Raw genomic sequence first — 19744 nt, 5'->3', positions numbered from 1 at the left:
GCCTGGATTGAACAACTTGCACCGTACTTTTCCTTTCAGGTTTGGAAATCTCTTGGTGTGATTTGAAAGGCTGCTTAGATGAAACCCCCCTTGTTTTTTTAGGATAATGTGTAAAGAAGTGTTGCATGTTGTTGGTCGTGCTGCTTTATGCAGCATCTCAGCACAACAGTAGAAGTTCTTACTTTACGTTCACTCTCCAAGCTTTTGTGAAACATTAACATACCTGTGCTGTCTGCTAAACAGCTTAGAAGTGTCAGAGTCCGGACCCTTCTTGTATTCTGGTCATCGAGCGAAGCCCTGCCTCTCCATACCTCCTTTTTCCACTACATTTTCCCCAAAACGCTGTTTTCCATAAAATCTCTCCAGAAGCAATGTCAGATCTGCCTAATCTCCAGCCGTGACGTCAGCCCGGAGCACATGGCCAAACTTTGATAAGCTTTTGTGGAATTTTGACGGGATCACTCAGCAGATGGAGTAAAAGAACCTGAAGCCGTGGCTCATTTCAGGCAAGACCAAGGCGGCCTCCCTGCCGGCCTGTTCCTCCCGGACCGTCCCGGGCACCAGTAGACAGCAAAGACTCTCAGTCACGCGTGAGATGGACGACTACACTTTTGACAGCTTTGAGCTGCTTTACAGCGGAGCTTTCGATAGGCTCAAGGGCCATAAAAGTAATCTCAACCTAAGTAAGTGTCTAAACTTTTTACTGTAAAAGCCTAAAATCCCTCTTTCCACAAAGTTTTCTCTTTAAAAATTGGATGTTATCTGTGTATCAAATGCTAATTTAAATATTTTTGTTATTAAGAACTTTGGGTTCAACCAACAATGTTTTAACATAATTAAATAACAGCCCATAACAGAAGAAACAAACCTCTTGCAGAACTTTTTCTTGTCACAGAAAACATCAATTTAATCTTCTTAGTTTCTTCTTCAGTCTTTTTCTTCTTTATTTTCCTAGGCGTGCGCTCCTTAGAATAAACCTGATAAGGAAGTGAATGTGAATGTCCAACGCTCATGCGGGCTTGTCCGTACCGGCCTCAGTCCATTAATGCCCTCCCAAAAAAGAAAAAATTCGATCTGACCAGCTGGTCGCGACTTTGAGTTTGTTTGGGAAGCGCCCACTCTCAGTAGCGTGCGTGTCAATTAATTTGGCCACTTGACAAATCTCCTTCTTTCGGCACCCTTGTCACTCAACTGGATCCCACAACAAGTTTGGTTGGGTACTTCCAGCAGGCAGAGAACAATGAATATTTAAGGAGTCTCTGTCATGGGAGGGGAAGAGCACGGCAGCAGCTGTCGGTGCGTCTTCCACCTTCCTCCTTTGCGAACCTGTACCGACCCCAACTCTAAGATTGAACTCAGATTCAATTTTTTAGATTATTTGGTAAAAGAGTGAATTAACCTCTCAAACTCACTGAAATAAAATAATATTGTTAAAAAATGTGACCTTGACCATTTTCACAATACAAGTTGGTTTTTTAAGTCTTCTTCCTTAAAGGTGAAAAAAAGATAATTTAGCCATTTCTCTTTTTTAGTTGAAATATATTAACCTGTGCTCTAAATCTATAAAAAAAGCCCCTTAGTCATATTTAACTTTTGTGGAAAATTTGGGAAATAGTTTTGCTGAACTCTGTCAATGATGAATACAAATTTTCTTCACATTTAGCTAATTGGTCATATTTTCTGAAAATATCTTTATACCAGTCAATAGATGATCTAATATTCTAGAAGAAGATTGTGCATTTGTTTTTAAAATTGTATTGGCAGACCTATTAAATACACAGTATTTGATGCTCTGCAGTACGTGGAAACCATTGTACCGCTTGATTGACACACATTACACATTCCATCATGATGGGTTGTAATCCCTACTGGCTGTCCTATTTCAAGTGTTATGGCTGATGCACTGACTGGGAGGGTGGAGGTTAATGGAAGCAGTGATTTGAAAGTATGAACCATCACATATGTGAAGCAGTGGTATGACAGAAGCTGTACAAACAGCTATTTTACCTCAAGACATCAAGATGAATAACCCTAACCCTAACTCTAGCCAGAAAAGTGTTCAAGGGATTATTGTGCCTCAATATTGATTTATTTTAAAGATGTTTGTTTTGATGGACTGAAAAGTGTCTTTTTTTCTTTTCGTGCTTTCGAATCTACCAGAGTACAGTTCCAGTTCCTACTAATGCATCTCATTGTTTTAAAATGTCCTGGCACTGGGCAGCTCTGCCAACATTAAGCTGCTTTTGCCATTCCAACCTTTGAGCCGTCCCCTTCTTGTGCTGTAAATGCTAAAAATAAAGCCAGAATGTTTAAAAATACAAAAAAAAAAATAGGTCAAAGTGAAGAGTGTAGATGTATGCTGCTGTTGTAGAAAGAAGGCTGGCATCTCCAGAATAACAACCAGGGGTTGAAGCTGATGCATTTCAAGGACTACAGCGGGGGCATTTCAGATATTTTATTAGCATTGATGGAATCCCAAAAAGGGAAAAAGTGAAGATTTTGTGAGAAGGAAGAGTTCTCATAATGATGCTCTTGTTTAAAGTTTGGCCCACAGTACTGTTTTATTTATTTCTGTTAGAGTGGGTCCCTACATAAGAATATGATTCTGTTTTTAGGATAATGATTTTTTTTTAAAATTGCACTTCCTCCTTCAATATTCATGTGTCCTCTCAATGTTATAATGTTCATATAGTATTAAATAGCCTGTTAAATCTTTTGTTATCAGAAACGCAGTTTATTAGAAAACATACATGACATGTTTCAACCGAGACATTCTATCATCAGTCCTCACCATCACATGGGGAACCACTATCATCATCATAGACAGCATCATAGACAGCATTGGTTCAGTAACTTACAAACTTTCTAAGTTCATTGCTGATATCTTGAAACTCTCCAAGGAAACACAGATTACCACAGCAAAAACGCCAAACAATTGGAAAAAGAACTGAAAAATGTAAAGATGGAAACAAACAAAATATTCATCATTCATCATTGATCCCAGCTTGGAAAATTGGGTTGTTACAGCGCCGGCGTTAGGCTCAGATACAAACACACGAACAATAGATGAGAACCAGAACGATCAATCAGAAAGAAACATCAGTGAAAAAGAACAGTTGTATTGCGTTACACCTCAGGAGATAAAAAAACGGACAGAGCTTAAGATAAGATAAGATAAGATAAGATAAAGCTTTATTGTCGTTGTACAGTCACATTTGGTACAACAGCACAACGAAATTGCAATCTGTCCCACATTGGTGCAAAGAGAAATAAGAAATCAACAATCATCTCACACACGTATATAAAAAAATATATACATATATAAATATATACATATATATATATATGTACACAAATATATATACAAATGTACAAATATGCAAATGCACACCACGTGTATATACAGGATCAACAGGATTAAACGAGTTTATGTATTGCACATGGATGACAAGTTATAGAGTCCAATGGAGCGAGTTATGAAAGATCTTCTCAAACAGTTTGTGTGACAGTGAAGCTGCCTTAGCCTCTTGGAGAAGGAGCTCCGCTGACCGTCAAGTACAGGCTGGAGAGGATGCTCAGGATTATCCATGATGGATACAAGCTTATTTAAAGTCATCCTCTCCATCACAGATTCAAACATGTCCATTTTACAACCGATTACGGAGCCAGCTCTTCGGATCAGTTTGTTCAGTCTATTACTGTCCCTAGCAGATATGCTGCCCCCCCCAGCAGACCACCGAGAAGAACAGAGTGCTGGCCACAACAGTCTGGTAAAAAATCTTGAGCATCTTGCTGCACACGTTGAAGGACCTTAGCCTCCTCAGGAAGTAGGGTCTGCTGCTGGCCTTCTTATTCACAGCAGTGCTGTTGCTCTTCCAGCTCAGTCTGTGGTCGATGGTTACTCCCCAGTACTTGGACTCCTCCACCTCTGCCACCTCTCTCCCCAAGATACTGAGAGGCTGGGAAGCTGGTGGTTTCTTCTTGAAGTCCATCACCATCTCTCTGGTCTTTTCCACATTGAGCAGCAGATGGTTTTCTCCAGCCCATCTCACGAATTTATCCACAAGATCCCTCTACTCCTCCTCCCGCCCACCATTAATGCAGCCAACAACCGCAGAGTCGTCAGAGAATTTCTGAAGATGGCATGACTCTGAGTTGTACTGGATGTCACTTGTGAACAAAGTGAACAGGAAGGGAGAGAGCACAGTTCCCTGTGGGGGCCCCACACTGCTTGTCACCACATCAGACAGGACACTGCCCAACCAGACAAACTGCGGCCTGTCTGACAAGTAGTCAATGATCCAGGAGACCAAGGCACCGTCCACCCCCATCAGCTGCAGCTTCTCACCCAGTAACCAGGGCTGGATGGTGTTGAACGCACTGGAGAAATCAAAGAATGTACATCACACAACAACTCTATCTGGTTGCAACATCCACTTACTTTCAATTCCGCAACGCAATTTACCGATGATACGAAGGCTTCCCCATTTTTGCCATCATCAGCTTTTTAATGGAAGATCTGGAAAAGAAAGCAATATCATCTCCATCAGAGCATTGCCAGCCAACCCTGTGGAAACGCTACGTAGACAACATTAAGAAAAGCAAAAAAAAAAACAGGGACACACAAGAGATCAAAGATCACCTTAACACCATGGATGACACAGGACAAATTACATTTACACGAGGAAGAAAAAGATAATTCCAATTAACTTCCTGGAAATAAACATTACTCATACAACAGACAGTAATATAAAATAAAAATATACAGGAAGCCAACTCCCATAGATCAATATTTGTTATGGACATCTGAACACCCCTTGACATAAAATATTCATAGTAAGAACCTTATATGACCACGCATAACTGGTAACAGAGGAGGACAGAAAAGAAGAAAATGCAAAGGAAATGCATTGATCATATTTTGATATCCACATTGGGCAATAAAATAAAATAAAAAAAGAGACAAAAACAGGGGGAGCAGAGAAAATACAAACATAAAATGGGAAGAAACAGACAAAGTAGACAGACAGGAAAGGAATGGTCATATTCCCATCCATCAGAGGAATAACCAAATGCATCCAAAGGGCTATAAAAAATACCACATTAGCACCCTGGTCAAACCACACAAGAAACTCTGACAACTCCTGGTACAGTTAGTACATCCAAAAGAAATTATTGAGCAAAAGAATTAATGCAACATTATCTACGAAATACCACATCATACCTTCAACAAAATATACATCGGAGAAACAGGACAAAATTTATCCCAAAAAAAACAGAACACCAGAAGGAATGTGAAAAGGAAACACAAAAAAGGCTAACCAGAGAAGAACGACAGCAGGTATCTCAAGGAAACATGAAATCAGCAATAACAGACTACTGCAAGCGATAAAATCATATTATGGACTGAGATCAGATAGCGAGCCCATGCAACTATAAACCTCAGTGACCATCAGCTGTTTATGCATGTCACACCCAACCACCTGGGGACGAATCTGAAGACAGAACATCTCCTCCGAAACATGTCAGGTATGTTTTCAAATATACCGTGTTTCTAATAACAAAAGAATTATGAAGCTATGTGTCCTCTCAGTTGTGGACAACAGGCTACGAGGAAACACAGATGTTTTAGTTCTTAGAAAGCTCCAGAAACCCCATCCTAGATCTTTGACATAGGACGGGGCCATTCCATGTAAGGCCTTATAGGTTAGCAGGAGGATTTTGAACTTAAATCTAGAATCAACTGGGATCTATTGAAGTGAAACCAACACAGGAGTGATGTGATCTCTTCTGCTAGTTCCTGCTTACAATCTAGCTGCTGCGTTCTGAACAAGCTGGAGACTTCTTAAGGAACTCTTAGGACACGCTGCTAACAAGGAGTTACAGTAATCCAGCCTCGACGTAACAAATGCATGGATGAGTTTTTCAGCATCACTCTTAGTAATATACAGTGTTATGAGAAAGTTTTGGCACCCCTGATAATTTTCAAGATTTTTCTTCATAAATCATTGGTTCTTCGGATCATCAATTTCAGTTAAATAAATCATATAACAGATGAACACAGTGATATATGAGAAGTGAAATGACGTTTCTTGGATTGAAAGAAACTGTGCAATAATTATTTAAACAAAAATAGGCAGGTGCGTAAATTTGGGGACCCCTGTTGTTTTATTGATTTTATTACCTTTAGCAATAAGTATTGGAAAACAAAATTTGTATAATAAGCTCATTGACCCTTGACCTACATACACATGTGAAGCCAATCATGACAAGAGGGTTTAAGGTGGCCAAACAGTTTATTAGCGCTTTCTTCGCTCCTCTCTCCTTGTGTGGGGGGTCTGGGGGTAGGCGCTTCAGGCGATGGGTCTCCTGGGCTGGGGAGGCCTGGGCCCAATGCTGGGGGTGGGGGGGTGGGGATGGCTGTGGGACGGTTAATTCACCTCCGGGGTCAGTCCTCCTCCATTTATTAGGGTGAGGATGGTTGGGGGTCAGCCTGCAATGCACCTTGGGGGTAGGAGCTACTTGGCAGTGCCCCCTCTCCCTTGGTTGCCGTATGGAACGTGCCCCCCCCCATCTTGTTCTTTATTGCACTTTAGACATCTAGGACCCTTGGTAGGGGGGGTGCTTGGACTTCACTGCCAGCAAGCAGTAGATGTCCTCTCAGTGCCCTCCCCGACAATTTTAACCACACCCTTTAGTACACACACCCCCTTTACATCACAAAATACACACTCCAACACAAACACTCATAAATGCACACGCTCACTAACACACATACATCACTCAAGGAAGAGGGATTTCTGATCTTCTGTCCCCCGCCCCCTGGCAGAGGGAACCAGGGCCCTCTGTCACGGCGGCCCTGTCCCTGGGGTGCTGGCTTCTGCCTGGAGTGTGGGGGCGGGTCTTCCCTGGGGGGCCCTGACTCGTGCCTGGGGCTGGGGCGGGGGGGTGCTCAGGACTCCTGGGTGGTGGTGGGCCACCTGTCTGGGGCTTAGGGTGCCCCCTGGGGCGGGGCCCCCTCGTTGGGCCCCATGAGTGCGGTGGGGAGGCTGCTCTACGGGTGGGGCTGGGGCTTGCACTCTCTACCCCCTGTGCCACCCTGCTGTCTGGCGTTGGGGGCCGCTGTGGCGGTTCCGCTGGCCCTGCCCGCGGTGGTGGATGTGGCTGCCTGGCGGGCTGTCTTGCTCTATCTGCTGTACGGTGCGGGCCTTGGTGGGGGGGGCGGCTGAGTTCTCTCTCTTTTTACATTCCATCATCTACCCCCGAAGAACAGAAACACTCACTGGAGCACAGGTGCTGTCTTACCTTTGCACAAACAGTTTGCGTGACTGAATGAGATGTTTCACGTGTGTAAGTCTGAAAGTAGGCGTGTGTGAATGTTAGTGGTAGTATGTCCATGTAGACTTGTTTTTGTGTGAACACTTTTGGAGCCAACAGGTGTGTTTGTAACGTTTGAGTTTGTGTGTGTGGACAGGCCCTGCCCATTTGAGATTTTTCATGCATCTTAACCTGTCAGTTGTGATTATAACGCTCCAGCAACTTGTTGCTTTCTGACGCGTCATGATCTTATCCTCACTACTATAATCACCCTTCTACCCCCCCCCATCTGTCATCCCTCTCTCTTCTTTCCTCCTTTCCTTTTTCGTCCGGTCCAACAAAAAATATTCACAAATATAATTAACATGAATAAAGTTTAGCTGAAATTACAAAAGGGGTTTATTTAAATATACATCTGGTGTATCATAAGATTCATAACCCCTGTTGTAAAGGTAAAATATGTCCAACACAAAAGGCTTTCAGCTCTTATCTGTTTGCCCAGCTCTTGGACAGGACAAGTTAAAATTAAAAGAAAAGGAGGCCAAGAGCAAGTTTTTCCTCCTCTTTGCATCTTCTCTGAAGAATGTCAACATGGGAACCTCAAAACAGCTGTCAGATGACCTAAAGACAAAGATTGTTCAACATCATAGTTTAGGTCAGTGCTTCTCAATTATTGTTTGCCAGGCACCCCTGGGAAAAAGAAAATGTTTCGCGTCCCCCCCCAAACACACACACACACTCACGCGGTGACAATTCATTAGGTTAGTATCTATAAAAATTGTGTAAGTATACCTAAAATTGTATATTCTAACAACAACAAAAGAAAAAAGCATTATAAATCCACTTTCATCAAATATTAACTTTATTTAGCCACAGAAACAAAGTTCAGCTGTTTTCCTGCATTACCTGCTGTCTTTATGTCAAATACTGACACCAACTAAACCACAGGCAGACAAAGAAAACATTGATGGAAAATAAAGACACGTCATCAAAATGTTTACAATAGTTCATAAAGAATGACATTATTAACATGAGCTAAGTCATTTAAAGGCACGCCATGATCCTGGTGTTGCGCAATCTAGCACTCCGCGTGCATGTTCCACCTCCCAGCCTGAGCCCACTACCCCCCCTTCTACTTCTCACACACGCGTGTGACAGGAGACGGGAGCAGCAGTTCACAGTTTCAGGCTGTTACAAACTCTGATATAACAGATAATAGGAAACCAATAGTGGACCCGATTGTTTTCCAAGCACTGAGCTACTGTCACCACTGCCCCCCTTACATTTGCGCTCCGGGCAATTGCCCGTATTACCTGTGCCTAAAACCGCCACTACTGCGCGCCCCCTCTGGCATCGCATTGCGCCCCTGGGCGCGCCCCACTATTTGAGAAGCACTGGTTTAGGTGAAAGATACAAAAAGCTTGCTAAGAGATTTCATCTGTCAATTTCCACAGTGAGGAAATTGAAAAAAATGCATTTCAAAAAAAGAAATAAAAACAACATAAATTAGCCGCATCATTGAATAAGCCGCAGGGTTGAAAGCGTGTGACAAAAGTAGCGGTTTATAATCCGTTAATTACGGTAATCTGAAATTGTGCTAGGTTGCACTATCTTACTGACTCTGTAAAAGGCAATTGTGGTGTTTGCTTTTTTTTTTTGTTCATGACTCTGTTACAATCCTAATTCTTTGGATGCTTTTGTTTACTTGAGTAAACAGGTAGGATTCTGACCTCCAGCTCATGTGTCATTTTTCTTTGCCTTTCCCAGAGGAGGAGTTGAGAAAGCTGCGAGAGGAGACCAATGTGGACTCCCTGCGGCAGGAGCTGGAAAAGGAGCGGAGCAAAAGGCTGGATCTGGAGCAGAAGATGAGCGAAGTCCTCAAAACCAGGTAACTGCCATGAAACACGCCAGCAGGAAGGGAAGTGCAGCGTTTCTGCTCAACAGCAGTCTGGAAAATGTTGACACGGCACTTCCGAAAGGTTATTGCAGGTCGGATTGGGTGTCAGTGCTGGTGCCACAAATGTATGCATCAGCAACTTGGTAGGCGGGAAATTCCGTAAGGTGGTGTGTTTGTGTGAGATGGAAAGACAGTCAAAAAGGACCAAGTCACGAGATGATCCAAGGTTTCAGGTTCAAAGGAGAGAGAACATATGATCAGTTGGTGCACCCCAACTACCAAGAGGTTTCAGTCACAGAGAAGAAAGTGATGCTGCAGCCACGAGGCCAATGAAGGTTGTCCAAAACCACGAACTCAGTAAGGTGATCTGTCATTGCGAACATCCAATAACACAAAATCTGTGCATTATGTTATGTTGGGTAATAAAGTGAGAAGGTTCTTGTTGGAGCTTTGTATTGATGTGAATTTATGGTTAGCTGACTTCCCTCACTACTTATTGTCCAAATAAGCCATTCTTCACTTTTTTCAGGGTGTCCGAATCTACAAGTCTAAAATCCAGGGCTCTGGCAATTCCCTAGAAGTCTGTGTGAAAAACCAGTATGCATCAATACTAACTCGATTGTATATATAGACCACAATGCATTCGATTTGAACGAACTGTCATTTGAGACGATGTATTTAAATTCATTTTTTAGAATTGATCAAAGTTTTAACATTGAAACACAGAGAATATAAAAATTGTCTTTGTAAAATGTTCGTATTTATTAAGTTTTTACAAATAAAACAGATGTCATTTTTGCCGTTACAAAAAATGTAGTTAGCCTGTGTCTGAATTGCATTAAAAACCAGAGAACCAGCGAGTCCCGCTCTCTATAGTCTTTAGGAAATTTGGACACAACCCATGGGAAATGCAGCAGCTGATGGAGCTGCATTTCAGTCATGTTATGTTGGCGTAAAGTTTCCCAACATTCAGACTTATGTGAAGTCTGAGGCAAAGGTATGGTGGTAGCAAATCTGTCAATAAGAAACATATAGATAAAGACAAAGTTGTGCAAAAATTAATGCTTTGTACACAACTTTGCAGAAAAATATGAATGCAACATTTAGTTTTACGTTTAACATGTCTGTTGTGTCAGACAAATACATCGAGGCAGGAAACAGACTGTTCAAATTGCATTTCAGTCAGACAACTCATGCAGTAGTAATAATATTTATTTTTCACATCTTTTAGTTTTCTTTCACATACTTTGTTGCTTTCACATTCTTTGACATTCACATTCCTTCAAGTTAGCATTCACTTTCCTCCGAGTAAGCATTTCACATTCCTTCAAGTTAGCATTTCACTTTCCTTTTACTTGCACTTCACTTTGCTTTCACTTTGCATTTCACTTGCTTTAACTTTGCATTTCACTTTGCATTTCTCTTTGCATTTCACTTTCCTTTAGTTTGGCATAAAACTCCGTGCAATTCCAAGAGACAAATTTCCATAAACTTTTGGGTAATAACTACCCCTAACGGAGCTCACAGGTGGAAGCCGGGGAGGAGGGTGGGGCAAAGAACGCAGTGCTGCAGTAAAGAAGGATGAACAACTTACACACCTGGACTTAAATAGGATGCTGCACAGGTGAGTTGATTAACTGACCCACCCTAGGGGAGTGGCCTAAGTAAAAGCCTGCCTGAGTTGCCTGCCCGAAATGCTCCCAAGGTCGCTCACTTTGAGGTTAACTTATCAAACTAAAAATATGAACTTTTTAGAATGTTATTGATCCCATCATCGGGAAAATATCTTGTTACCATAACTCTGTTGAAAATAGAATCAAACAATGCCCCAGTGGATGGTTTCAGACCCAGAAGTGGTGGAAAACATCCCAGGAAGCGGTAGGACACAAGCCACTATACACATTAGGTGTAAAAAAAAAAAATGGTACATGACTGTAAAATTTTTTTAAATTGGTGGATATTAGGAAGATATCCAAAAAAAACAGCTAAGGTAACTCAGATCTAAAGTAGGCTAACTGACAGCCGACCGTTGCTGCCAGAGTCAGTCCTGGCTACTGTTGGCTTAGGGTGGGGTACACCTGCACAGGTCCAGGGGCTGGAGCGAGCGCCCCCACCCCGCCTGTCCCGGGAATAAACTGGCCTGGAGCGGGGATCTGCCATAGGTCGGCAGGCAGATGGGAGAGCGGTGCCAGCAGGAAAACGTGAATCCCTCTGCTGCCTCCTCTGGTTTTCCTATTTTGCCTCGTGATTCTCGTGAACCTCTCCCTTCAGCTCTCCACAGTCCCCACCTGCCTCAAATCCACAACCATTGTTCCTGTGCCCAAAAAACATGCTGTCACAACACTCAATGACTACCGTCCAGTTGCCCTCACCCCGGTGATAATGAAATGTTTTGAGAGGATTGTATTAGAACACATCAAAGATAACATCCCCGCAAACCTTGACAAACATCAGTTTGCTTACCGGGCGAACAGATCTGCAGAGGACGCCATTTACACAACACTCCACACAGCCCTGACCCACCTGGAGCAGCCAAACACCTACGTCAGGATGCTCTTTGTGGACTTCAGTAGTGAATTGAATACTGTGATCCCCCATAAACTGGTACACAAACTCCTCAATCTCTCATCCATGCTTTGTTCATGGATTATGGACTTCCTGACCAACAGGCCTCAGAATGTCAGGATGGGGAGCCTGACATCTGACACTATAATCCTGAGCACAGGCACACCACAGGGCTGTGTGCTCAGTCCAGCCCTCTTCACACTTTTCACTTAGGACTGTGCTCCCATCCACTCTTCCAAAACCATAGTGAAATTTGCGGACGACACTACAGTGGTGGGCCTCATTACTGAAAATAACGAGACCTGGTACAGGCAGGAGATCCAACACTGGAGTGGTGTTCAGCCAGCGATCTGGTCCTCAATCCCACCAAAACCAAGGAGGTCATTATAGACTTCAGGAGGACCAGGAGAACGACTCAACCCCCACTTCACATCAGAGGTGAGGAGGTGGAACAGACCGACTCCGTCAGGTTTCTTGGCATCCGCATCTCCAAGAACCTGACATGGACACTGAACACCTCCAAACTGGTGAAAAGGGCCCATCAGAAGCTGTTCTTCCTGAGGAAGCTGAGGAAGGCGGGTCTGGCTCCAGGACTTCTCAGGAAGTTCTACAGGAGCACCATGGAGAGCATCCTCTGCCAGGGCTGTACAGTGTGGTACAGCAGCTGCACAGCAGAGGAGAGGAGGGACCTGTCCCGGGTGGTGAAGATAGCGCAGAGGAATGTGGGAGCCAAGCTCCCAGACCTGGAAGTTATCTATAAAGAGCGTCTACAGAGAAGAGCACGGGCCATCAGAACGGACAGTAGCCACCCTGGACATTCCCTGTTTGTGCCGCTGCAATCGGGCAAAATGTACCGGGTTTTAAAAACAAGGACAAACAGACTGAGACGGAGCTTCTTCCCCAGAGCTGTGGTCTCCATCACCCCCCCCCCCCCCCCGCTTTCCATCTCCCATTGACTTAATCCTATCCATCAGAGACACCCCTCAGTACAACACACAACTATATGTGCAATAAAACTGTTTAATTTATCATGACATCTTATTTAAAGCTTCCTAACGTTTTTTACGGATTTTTTATATTCTTATATTTTTCTATTATTAATTCTTGATGTTTACTTCTTTTTGACTGAGTGCCAACGGTATTTCGATGTAGAAATACACTGACAATAAAAATCTTTGAATCTTTGATTCTTTAATTATCCTCTTTTTTTGACAAACATGGACTTTTTACTCCTAAGAAGAGGGATGTCTGCTGCTCTTTCTTTCCCACCACTCCCACACATTCACACACACCTTGATTTGATTTGATTTGATTTGAAATGGTTTATTTCAAGCAATCAAAGAGAAATAATACACAAAAGCAATACAATCATCAGTTATGCATTCATACAGTAACTAATCAAACCTAGGATAATTAGGCATATTAATAAATATTGCTTGAAAGGGAGTGGAAGGAAGCAAATTTATATAATCCCACCCCGTTATACTATAACCATTTTATTACATGATTTATCAATATCCGGTTCCTAGCTTTTATCAGACAGAATTAAGAATCGTAAAATATCAATAAAGCACATGACAAAGATGAATTACTTAATTATCATGTAAAAATAACTATTTCAGAAATCAACATTGCAAATGCAGATCAGTTATCTAGAATATATGCAGATTATGTTACTTATAAAAGTCATTCATATGATTAAAATATAATACTATATCAGTAAAATACACAACACTGTTTCAGAGATTTTCATAGCAAAATTTCATCAAGTATCAAAAGATAAAAACGTGCAAAATTATGTTACATTAGGAAAGATTTTTGAATCAATTTATCCAATTTTTTTTTTTTGGAGCAAATGAGGTAATATCATTAAAAGTCAATCAATTTAACCATTTTCAACAATTGATTAATCATTTGTTTTACAATTTTTTTGTATTTTTTATTTTTTTATGTTTATTTTTATTTTTTTATGATAAAGTAATGCTGTAAGGGAAAATAAAAAAGGGTCCATAACTGTCGATTGTCCAAGGTTGGTATTTCTTCTTCTGCTGATTGTCAGCCGTTCTTCTGGGTACAAACAGAGTTTATAGTTCTTTTCGATGTTATGTCTGCAGACATTCGATTCAGGTCTATATCCTTCTTCAGCTAATATCAGCGGCGGTGAAAGTTGAGGTCAAGTTGTCTGCAGTTCAAAACTCTCTGCTGAGAATCAGGTTACGTCAGATATTCGGAGAAAGTGATGAATCAAGGCGTCATATTTCTTGAAATTATTTGGCTCTTTGATTTATTACTGCATGTTGTTTCAGACGACCGTGATCAAACACTTCTCAAAGTCCTTCATGGTGTTCACAACCAGAACCTTGGACCGGTCCGGTGGACCGAGTGGTTTGACGTAAATCCTGCAGCCTTTAACCCAAGTGTTCTCAATCTGCTTACGCTTCCTGAGAAGCCTGGCATGTTTGGCGATTTCAGCATTCCTTCTGGTCAGATGGTCGTTCAGATAAACAGCAGATCCTTTCAGGTTCTTCCTTTGATTCATCAGAGCTAGCTTGTGTTTTTGATTGACAAACCTGATGAGGATCGCTGGTTTATCCGTGTCCTTTCTCCTGGGGAGCGGGTGGCAGGTCTCGATGGTGTTTAGATCCAGGGAAATCCCTTTAGACGTGAGAAATGATTCCATTTGCTGTACCAGAGACTCTCCACCATTCTCCGTTTCAGAACTGCTAACGATGCTAGCGCTATTAGCATTAGCAATGCTAGCTCCAGCTGCATTTGCCCGAGGTTTGATCGGTACTCCAGTGAGAATGACATTCTTCTTTCTCTTTCGGCTTTTCCCATCAGGGGTCGCCACAGCGAATCATCCTTTTCCACCTCACTCTATCATGAACATCTTCTACCCTAACGTTAGCCAACTTCATGTCCTCTGTTAAGACATCCATATATCTCCTCTTTGGCCGTCCTCTTGCCCTCCGGCCAGGCAGCTCCATCTCCAACATCCTTCTACCAATATATCCACTATCCCTCCTCTGAACATGTCCAAACCATCTCAGTCTGGCTTCTCTGACTTTGTCGCTAACACAGGCAACATGAGCCGTCCCTCTGATGTACTCGTTCCTTATCCTGTCTAACCTGGTCACTCCTAAGGAGAACCTCAACATCTTCATCTCCGCTACCTCCATCTCAGCCTCTTGTCTCTGTCTCACTGCTACCGTCTCTAACCCATAGAGCAGAGCTGGTCTCACCACTGTCTTGTACACCTTTCCTTTGAGTCTTGCTGGCCCTCTTCTGTCACACAACACTCCTGACACTTTCCTCCACCCGCTCCAACCTGCCTGCACTCGCCTCTTCACCTCTTTTCCACAATCCCCATCACACTGAACTGTTGACCCCAAGTACTTAAACTCCTGCACCTTCTTCACCTCAGTCCCCTGTAACCTAACGCTTCTACCTTGATCCCTCTCGTTCAGACACATGTATTCTGTCTTACTACGACTGACCTTCATACCTCTTCTTTCCAGAGCAAACCTCCACCTCTCTAGCTGTTCCTCCACCTGCTCTCTACTCTCACTGCAAATTACAATGTCATCCGCAAACATCATTGTCCAGGGAGATTCCTGTCTTACCTCGTCTGTCAGCCTGTCCATCAGCATAGCAAACAAAAAAGGACTCAAAGCTGATCCTTGGTGTAGTCCCACCTCCACCTTGAACTCCTCTGTCTGACCTACAGCACATCTCACCACCGTCATACTTCTCTCATACATGTCCTGAACTACTCTGACATACTTCTCTGCCACTCCAGACGACCTCATACAGTACCACAGCTCCTCCCTCGGCACCCTGTCATACGCCTTCTCTAAATCTACGAACACACAATGCAGCTCCTTCTGACCTTCTCTGTACTTTTCCATCAACATTCTCAAAGCAAAAATGGCATCAGTGGTGCTCTTACGGGGCATGAAACCATACTGCTGCTCACAAATCTCCACCTTCTTCCTAAGCCTGGCTTCCACTACTCTTTCCCACAGCTTCATTGTGTGGCTCATCAACTTTATTCCTCTATAGTTGCTGCAGTTCTGCGTGTCACCCTTGTTCTTAAAGATCGGAACCAGAACGCTTCTCCTCCATTCCTCAGGCATCTTCTCACTCTCTAAAATCCTATTGAACAACCTTGTTAGAAATTCCACTGCTGTCTCTCCTAAGCACTTCCATACCTCCACAGGTACGTCATCAGGACCAACGGCCTTTCCGCTCTTCATCCTTTTCAGAGCCTTCCTAACCTCATCCTTTCCAATCTCTGCTACTTCCTGCTCCACAACAACCACATCTTCCTCCCTTCTTTCCCTGTCATTTTCCTTGTTCATCAGCTCCTCAAAATACTCCTTCCATCTTTTCTGTACACTCTCCTGGGTTGTTAGCACCTTTCCATCTCTGTCCTTAATCACCCTTATCTGTTGCACGTCCTTCCCATCTCTGTCTCTCTGTCTGGCTAGCCTGTACAAGTCCTTCTCTCCTTCCTTTGTGTCTAACCTGTCATAAAGCTCATCATAAGCTTTATGTTTGGCCTTTGCCACCTCTCTCTTCACTCTACGCTGCGCTTCCTTGTACTCCTGTCTACCTTCCTCAGTCCTTTCTACATCCCACTTCCTTTTAGCCAACCTCTTCCTCTGGACGCATTCCTGTACTTCCTCATTCCACCACCAAGTCTCTTTACCGTCTTTCCTCTTTCCAGATGACACACCTAGCACCTTCCTACCTGTTTCCCTGATAATCTCTGCTGTAGTTTCCCAGTCCTCTGGAAGCTCATCCTGACCACCCAGGACCTGGCTCAACTTCTGCCTAAATTCCTCACAAGTTTCTTCATTCTGTAGCTTCCACCACTTGGTCTTCTTTTCTGTTTTCCCTCTCTTCTTCTTCCTGACCTCCAGAGTCATCTTACACACCACCATGCGGTGCTGTCTGGCTACACTCTCTCCTACCACCACTTTGCAGTCACTAACCTCTCTCAAATGACCTCGTCTACATAGGATGTAGTCCACCTGGGTACTCCTACCTCCACTTCTGTATGTCACTCTATGTTCCTCTCTCTTCTGGAAGTAAGTGTTGACTACAGCCATTTCCATCCTCTTCGCAAAGTCCACCACCATCTGTCCCTCCAGATTCCTTTCCTTCACACCAAACCTGCCCATCACCTCCTCATCACCTCTGTTGCCCTCACCAACATGGCCATTAAAGTCTGCTCCAATAACAACTCTCTCTCCTCTGGGAAAACTCTCTATGACCTCATCCAACTCACTCCAGAATCTCTCCTTCACTTCTAACTCACAGCCAACCTGTGGCGCATACCCACTGACTACATTCACCATCACCCCTTCAATTTCTAACTTTAGGCTCATCATCCTGTCTGAGACTCTTTTCACCTCTAGAACACTGTTTACAAACTCCCCCTTCAGAATCACTCCTACCCCGTTTCTCTTCCTATCAACATCATGATAGAAAAGTTTGTATCCTCCTCCAATACTACGTGCCTTGCTGCCCTTCCACCTTGTCTCCTGCACACACAGTACATCTACCTTCCTTCTCTCCATCATGTCTGCCAGCTCTCTGCCTTTCCCTGTCATTGTGCCAACGTTAAGAGTCCCTATTCTCAAACCTATGTTCCTGCCTTTTCCCTTCTCTCTCTGGCAACGGACCCTTCTGCCTCCCCTCTTTCTTCCACCAACAGTAGTCAAATTTCCACCGACACCCTGTAGGTTAACAGCATCGGTGGCGGTCGTTGTTAACCCGGGCCTCGACCGATCCGGTATGTCTAAAGTGTTGTGGGTGATTCGCATGGTTATTTTGGCAATTTTTACGCCGGATGCCCTTCCTGACGCAACCCTCTCTATTTATCCGGGCTTGGGACCGGCACAGAAGTTACTGGCTTGCAACCCCTGTGGCTAGATTCCAGTGAGAATGACATTATTCATCCTTAATTGTTGTTCCACATCGTCCAGTCTTTCCTCCAGAATGTCGACCCGGTTTTCTCGTTGCTCGTTTTGAGCCCGAAATCTTCGGAACTCTTCCATCAGTACACTTGTTCCATAAAGGGAAACAGCGTAGCTTTGATATCATCAAGAATCTTTTTAAGGTCTTCGTATTCCTGGTTTTCCTGGGGGCCATGGTCAGCTCTCTTTTTTTGAGAAAATCAACTTTTTAAGTCATTTGAAGATAGTTGTATAGCCGCCGTGAGCCCCCACGTGTCCGTTGTAACCCGGATCAGGAACCCGTTCTTCACCCAGTCACACACACATGCACACACACAAGCACACACACAAGCACACACACAAGCACACACACATGCACACACATACAAGCACACACACATGCACACAAACATGCACGCACACATGCACACAAACATGCACGCACACATGCACACACACATGCACACACACATGCACACACACATGCACACACACAGTCACACAAACAAGCACACACATGCACACACATGCACACAAACATGCACACACACATGCACACACACATTCACCCAGTCACACGCACATTCACATGCACCTTCACCCAGTCACACACACAGGCACACACATACATTCACCCAGTCACACACACATTCACACACACACAGTCACACACACACGCACACACTGTGTACACGCCTGTGACCCTGTGACGTATTTATGACATTTTGTAAACCAGGAACTTTGATATTCAAGACAAGCAAGAGTCCTATTCAGAACAGACGTGCTGTGATGTTCTGTGTGAACGTGAAAGTAATGGATGTTTTTTTTCTTTCTTTATTTCAGACTAGAAGACTCCCCCCCCCAGCCTCTCCGGAAGCAGCAGTCCCCGTCCAACAACGGCACAGGTATGAATCAGCTGATGGTCAGGTGGGTTTCTGAACTGACTGGAAATGAAGGCAGAGGTAGCGTTTTGAAAGTGGGAAGGCGGAGTTAACTGTCCATGCGAGGTGGGGCTACAGGGTGAAGTGGTCGATAGGAACAGAGTGGGTTGGGAGTGTGGGTCATTCTTGGACATGAAGCTGCGTTTGTGACAGTTGGCATGAACAGAATGATTAGGGTTCACAGTTGGGGCTTAGAAATGTAAGAAATCAATAAAAAAGTGCAGCTTTGTTTTTGTTCAGTGATCAAGTGACTTTAGTGTTAAGTTTTGGTGAAAGAGAAATTAGGCTAATTTGAGAAAATGGGTTATGATTTGAGAACACTTTGTGTAGGGCAGACAGGTTCTTTCAGGCAGGGCTAAAATAGGAAATCATCTTTTATTCTGACTTATTGGGATTTTTGGTTGGACACACGAGTCCAACCAAAGTCATACATAGCCATTAAAAAAAAGAAAAGAAAAACATCTTCAGAGTGATATGGAGCCCCACATTGTTCATGATTAAAATAATAAATATGGCCCTTTGCAATCACACAATCATCCAATAAATCTCTAATAAATATAAAAAGATCATGAAATGTGTGTTTAGATCCCACCCACTTTCACTGATTGACAGACAGACTCATTCTGCAGATAAAGCTCATTATGAAATAAATAAGTCAGTCTATGAAATTAAAACAAAGCTACTTTGGAAAGTATTGATTTTGAAATCTGAGGTTCTGTAAAAGCCATGGAGTTGTAATAATATTCCACATATTCCACATATAAAAATAAACTAACTGAAATAACACGTTACAGTAAAAAAGTGTACTTCAATAATCTACTGAATGAAAATAAATACAACGTAAAGCGAGTTTGGGAAATATTAAATAACATCATTAAAAATGGGACAAAAAAGCGAACTTATCCAGATTACTTTACAGATGAGAAGGGTCAAAGCTATGACATCAATGAAGCAGCAAACGGTCTCAATAACTATTTTGTAAACGTGGGTCTAGAGTAGGCAGCGGAAATTCCAAAATGCCAAACTAGCAAAGACAATAATCCACCCATCGAAAGGATCCC

The 19744-nt window shown here is 43.1% G+C and overlaps 1 protein-coding gene across 9 annotated transcripts in view; it reads left to right on the top strand.

The window, feature by feature from the left end:
• Nucleotides 1–19744, top strand: part of gramd4a (GRAM domain containing 4a) — a 139835-nt gene that overhangs the window by 64380 nt on the left and 55711 nt on the right. For 7 of the 9 annotated variants that reach the window (XM_078941864.1, XM_023952572.2, XM_023952573.2 and 4 more), the window contains 2 exons: nucleotides 9085–9205; nucleotides 18586–18647. In XM_078941864.1, coding sequence (XP_078797990.1) covers nucleotides 9085–9205; nucleotides 18586–18647 — 183 coding nt within the window. Of the gene's footprint in view, nucleotides 1–127; nucleotides 684–9084; nucleotides 9206–18585; nucleotides 18648–19744 lie in introns of those variants that run through there. The other 2 variants (XM_078941867.1, XM_023952575.2) reach the window with 2 other exon arrangements.

The sequence above is a fragment of the Oryzias latipes genome, chromosome 23 (assembly GCF_053564925.1).
Source record: "Oryzias latipes strain Hd-rR chromosome 23, Olatipes_Hd-rR_3.1".
In the NCBI taxonomy this organism is placed as follows: domain Eukaryota; kingdom Metazoa; phylum Chordata; class Actinopteri; order Beloniformes; family Adrianichthyidae; genus Oryzias; species Oryzias latipes.
Note: the sequence above shows the minus strand (reverse complement) of the source record. Positions and strands in the feature narration are given on the sequence as shown.